The sequence below is a fragment of the Euprymna scolopes genome, chromosome 1 (assembly GCF_053919585.1).
Source record: "Euprymna scolopes isolate OS-2025 chromosome 1, ASM5391958v1, whole genome shotgun sequence".
Lineage (NCBI taxonomy): Eukaryota > Metazoa > Mollusca > Cephalopoda > Sepiida > Sepiolidae > Euprymna > Euprymna scolopes.
In genome coordinates, this window is record NC_136482.1 from 131,386,700 (window position 1) to 131,392,699 (window position 6,000).

Sequence of the window (6,000 nt, forward strand, 5' to 3'; positions counted from 1 at the left end):
CAAAAACGTAAACGAATTGGTTACTGAGAGTGACATCTTAGCGTAAATGTTATTTTAAGAAAAAATATTTTTGATCAATTATAGAATTTTTTTGACCGGTTTCATTTATTTAGTCATTGTTATCATAAAGTTCCGGCACTTTTACCCTCAGGCTTACTTCCAATTGTTACATGATAAGGGCTGTCCCCTGTTCATGTAAGTATAAAAATAGAGAGATTAGTTAAAATGAAAATAAGAGAAAGCAGAAATCGAACCCTGGACATAAATTTTAAAGAACAATAGGTTTAAATGGAATGTCCAGTAAATTGTTAATTCGGATGAAATAAATAATAAATAAACTATTCAATTGTTAAAAGAATGTGGATAATAAAATATGGGTTAAATAAATTAGATATGTAGGTTAAATTCCTTTGTGGAAACAACACAAGAAAAATAGGTTATTGGGAAATCAATGTCGGAAACGTGCAAAGTCGCGCATGTTGAAACACGTGAATTTTGCTCACGTGGCCGGGATGCATGGATTTCTCAATATAGGAAGTGGGAGTTAGTTGGTCACAGAGACAGTCAGGGAGACAGTCAGGGGAGACGGTCAGTGAGAAAACTCAGAGACAGGCGGACGTCTGAAGCGAGACGTCACTTCAGAAACTAAGATGTGAAACTTTGAATTCTTAATGAGGAAATCACGACCGGTCGTAAGGAAATAAATTCATCATGTGTTTTGTGATAAAGCTCATCTTTGTATTTGTGATTTCTACAAAAAGGTAAATTGTATTGTTATTATATGTCTGTGTTATAAAATGTCATTACATACACATCTCTCTCTCTCTAAGATACAACATCATATGTAATAAGACAAGAACTCTCACTAAGACTCATATCTTTACTAATAAGAACTCACGTAACATACGCGCACAAGTGGTATCGTCTAATACTAATAATAATAACTATATAACACAATGTCGAACTCAGGAATTTCCTGAACAAAACCGGAAGGGAACATGATCGAAACGTTGTGATGACAAAGTATAATTATGATAGATAAAAGTTTCAAGTTTCCTTTTTTTTTCCACATCCAACCGCCACATGCCATACACCCCGCTACTTGAGTATTATATAACGATTTTACAATATGTAAAAAACAAAAAAAAAAACAAAAAACAAAACAAAAGAATAATATTGAAATATTAAGGGAAAGTAAGGGCAATATTCGAGCATTTATTTCAATGGTGCTCAATATATAATTACAGTTTCATAATAATTTTTAATCGCGTGCAAGCGACTCTATAAGTCACTCTGTCGGTCCGTCGGTCGGTCTGTCCGTAACACTTTTGTGCTTGGCCTTTTTGGTTAAGATCAAAGGTCTGTTGTTAATCGATGCTGTCTTAGCTTTTTAAGTTTCTTTTGGCCTTTTGGCCAAGATCAAAGTGTAGTATCTGTTGCGGCAGATACTGCAAGCAAAGACCCTATGTGGAGGCGACCCCACAGATAAGACCTTGGTCAATGTAGGGGCAACCCTATTGTCACTATCCAGCTCCCATACTCCCTAGGGAGTTGGTCCCCATTTTCCCTTCACTCCTCACATTAAAAATCGGCCTTGTGCCTAATTTGCTCGGTGGAGGAGCAAATAAATACTCCTTTTCTTGGCCTTTTGGCTAAGCACAAAGTGTCGTATCTGTTCTTACTACATGCTGTACTTATTGTGATATAAAGTTTGGCATCACTTTTCTGTATTAATTCAATGTAAAATGATCACCCACTTTGCAACTAGTCAGTTTCAGAGCCATTCAAGTTATTCTCCAGATCATTCAAGTTGTTTTTGAAGGATTCCAGTTACTTTTTAAGTATTCAATTTATCCTTAAGGTCATTAAAGTCATTCTAAGTCATTTACTTTTTATTTATTTAAGTCATTTCAGCCTATTTTTCGGTCAATTTAAGAATTTCATGTCAATCCTACATTCACGCATTCATTCATTACACGAGAGCACGCAACTAATGGCTATCGGCCTTGTTTTTTTTTTTTTTTCCAAGTGAAAGAATATGAATGAACCAGAACTTTCTCTTCTATGTAAAAATAAGAAAGAAAAATAAAGAAAAATCTGTATGATGTAACGTACCCGTGACGGAAAGAACATATCGTACAAAAAAAAAAAACAAAAAAAAAAACGTAAGTTGATCAAGTTGTTTTATTTGTAAAAAGAAAATCAATGTTGAGCGAATTGCAATTTTTTCAATGTCCCCTTCCACTTCCCCACGTAAAGAATGACTTGCAAGTTTAAATTATTTGGAGTTATCTCCACTATTCTTTCAGACTGTTTTAAAGATGATGTCGCGAGATCGTTGCTTGTCGTTTAGCCATAAAATGTTATTTTCTTATTTAAAAATAAAACTACATGATCAATTTACGTAATTTTTGGTGTATGATATTTTCTTTCCGTCACAAGTACGTGCATCATGCATATTTATATTCTATTTTTTCATAGGGGAAGTCTGGACAAGCACCAATGGTGAATGACGAACCAAATCTAATCATTTTTCGGTTTCATCAGATTTGATGAGATCCATGATCGAAACATAATTGCATTTATGCAACCATTCGCCAAACTTATTTATTATATGTAGTAGGAATTCTTGTACAGGACACCATTCAGAGACAACAACCGATGATGTTCTCTGCAGCTTAGGTGACGGTAAGTACTCTTCACCTCTTTCGATAACCTTTGAAAAGATCTGACTTATCGCAACAGCTGCTTGTCATTGACGTCTAGTTGGCAACGACAATCATCATCATCATCATCATCATCATCATCATCATCATCATCATCATCATCATCATCATTTTATTTTATTTATTTATTTTTTTTACCAATTAGGAGTTTTCATACGAATCCACTGACAATAACAAGTACTGTTCCTTGGAGACTGAGGGACAACACGTCTTCCCAGATTTTTGTCTTTTGATAATCGTGGCAGATCATTTTGCATTATCGCAAAGGTCGGTTATCATAGGTTTCTCGCTTTAAACGGCCGTTGGCTTTCTCTGGAATTTAAGTGACAATGAGTCTTTCCAAGGTTCCAGAGGGGGGAGGGCGAAATCTGGTTATCGAAATTCTTTCAATTAATTAATTAATTAATTGATTAATTAATTAATAATACTAATAATATAATTATGCTAAATTTGCAAAAAAAAAAAAAAATAGCGGATATGCTATGAATACAATAGTTAGAATTGTTAAAATTAAAATAACAATATTGATAAGTAAATTAACAAGAAACAATTATGTTCTGTTACTTCAGATTTCGGAAAAATATATCCCATATTTTATGAAGATACAATTTGTTGATTAACACCCTCTCCCGCTTGGCTAGAAACAAAGTGTATTACACGTTCTGATGTTACATTTAGTTTAGTCTGTTCTTGATCAGTTAAAAAGTCCTTCTAGACCGGGTCAATTTTTATTTTTTATCTCAATCCAGAGTTCCCTATTTTAAGGAGCTAAATTTTTCTTTTCATTAAAAATCGACCTTATTTCTAACTTTGTCCTCGTGGAGGGACAAGTCATAAAAAAACAAAACAAAAAAGAAACAGATTCTCCCCCTCTGGAACCTTGGAAAGACTCACTGTCACTTAAATTCCAGAGAAAGCCAACGGTCGTTTAAAGTGAGAAACCTATGGTAACTGCCATTTGCGATAATGCAAAATGATAAAAAAAAATCCCCAAAACCAAAGAAACAGAAAATTTAACTAGGGGGGGGGCGATTATGCGTGATCACAATGAAAAACTTGACATAAAGAAGAAACAACAACAACAACAACAACAACAACAACAACAACAACAATAACAGAACAGCAATTAATTTAGAATTCTAAGTAGCGGATCAGTTTCGTATATAAATTTAACATAAAATGATCCTCCATTTTTGAGTCAGTATAGCTTTTTAGGGCAGGTAACCACATTTTCATGAACAGTAATAGTCCGAGTTGCAATGTCATAAAACAACACCTAATCGCCCAAAAAAGTAGACACCCTAAAACACACAAACAAACACATAAGATTTATCTCCGATGGCAAAATAAAAATGGGTAAACTGCCCTAAAACATTGGAATATCATTGTTCGTTTAATTCATATGCAAAAATAATTTCTCACTTTTAATAAGTTTTGGAGGGGAGGGTCACACGTAATCGCCTAAAATAAGTAGAATCTAGTAGTAAGCCAGAAGCCACCCTAAAACACTGGGGTATTATTTTACGTTTAATTTATATGGGAAAGTAATTCGTCACTTTTAATTCTAAAATAACTTTGTGGGAGAGGGGTCACACGTAATCGCCTAAAATAAGTAGAATCTCATTTGGGTGATTTAGCTGGAGGGGTATTAATCTACAATAATACAAAACAACCCTCCCACACCCTCACCTCAAAATAATAACTTTTAATTTCAGTCGTCAGTCAATACACTGGATTTCTTGGTATTCCGTGGTTATTGTTGATGTAACATTTTATTTGATACTTACAAAATAAATAAATAAAACAAAAAAGGGGTGTTCTTAGTACTTACAGATCTTTCGGTGGTAAATCCTTAGCCTCCCCTATTCGAACGTAAAGAATTGTATGCCTTACTGCCATGGTAAAATGTTGTCCAAGAGTTTGGGTAATATTTTTGTGTTATTTTGATTTTAGCCTGTTGTCGGCGAGTGAGAAAAAAAAAAGTATGCGGATTATATTTGCATATGTATTTATATATATGTATATATAAATGGTTGATGTGCGTGTGAATTGTGTGATCCTCTAAATACTAAATAGAGAGAAGAAGCGATTCGCAGTGTGCGATTTGTGTATAAGAATTGAAAGATACTGCGAGAAGAGAAAGAGGAAAGTACGTAAAAGCAGGATGAGAAGAAGGGGAGGGGTAAGTGAGTACCGCTATGAGTATGGAAAAAAAAGAGAGGAAAAAGTATGAATGGATCGAAATAAGGGGAGAAAAAATAGATGTAGCGAAAATTGGAAAGGGGAAGCTATGAGGGGGGTATTGAGGGGAGGAAAGAAAGGGAAATAATAATAGAGAAAAAAAAATAAAGAGATGGAGATGGAAGGAGGGGGGGTCTAAAAAGATGAAGAATAAGGAGATGAAAGAAAGTTCTGCGAGTATCCCTTTGCTTTTCTCCCTACTCCGTTTTTATACTATTATTGCTACTTAGTCGTCTCAGAGTGGCGACCAGTGTCTTATGTAAAACAAATAAAAAAAGATGAAATAAAATAAATTAATAAAATATAATAATAATAAAAAAAAAGGATAAAAATAAACCTTGAAGAGAAAAGAAAAAATCAAATAAGAAAAAAAAGAAAAAAAAAGTTTTAATGCTAAGGGACGGGGAACGCGACCCTAGCAGTTACGGTACGTCCGTTCGCTTGAGTACAGACAAGAGGAGAGAATGTGTACCCCCCCCCCAACACACACAAAAAAAAAAAAAAAAAAGAAAAAAGGGTGGGCCCCGGGTGAGATCTACAGAGGCAGGAACAGGCAAGGCTTATGGGTGGAGATGTTATAGTCCTTCTCTTGCGTGTATTTCTGCGGGTTGCATTCGCTAGTTGCCACCCAGCTTTCTCTCTCTTGCTCTCTTAACGACAGTTCGCATGTTATCCTTTTCTTTTTTTTTTTTTTTCGATTAATCAACAAGACACGTTGAAATTTAAAGAAAGGGAAACGAATGTAAGTGTGAAATAAAAAGAAAGAGGAAGTAAGAGAGAGAGAGAGAGAGAGAGAGAGAGAGAGAGAGAGAGAGAGAGAGAGAGAGAGAGAGAGAGAGAGAAAAGAGAGATGGAGAGAGAGGGGGGCGGAATTAAACCCATAAGTTTGAGATTTTAAACACTTTCGACAATTTAAAGTAGACAGGAAATTCTTGTAATTCATATGTGCGTAAATTTGAGTGTGTATGCATTTTAATTTTATGACAATTATGTATCCCCCGCTGTTATTCAACACACACACACACACACACAC

At 34.7% G+C, this 6,000-nt stretch overlaps 1 protein-coding gene across 1 annotated transcript in view; it reads right to left on the reverse strand.

Moving 5' to 3' along the window:
- LOC145281510 (rasGAP-activating-like protein 1) overlaps positions 1-4,756 on the reverse strand; it is a 668,245-nt gene extending 663,489 nt beyond the window's left edge. The window contains exon 1 of the mRNA XM_080132211.1: positions 4,558-4,756. Within this exon, the coding sequence (XP_079988337.1) occupies positions 4,558-4,625 (68 nt within the window). The 5' untranslated portion in view covers positions 4,626-4,756. The remainder of the gene's footprint in view (positions 1-4,557) is intronic.
- Positions 4,757-6,000: the final 1,244 nt, after the last annotated feature.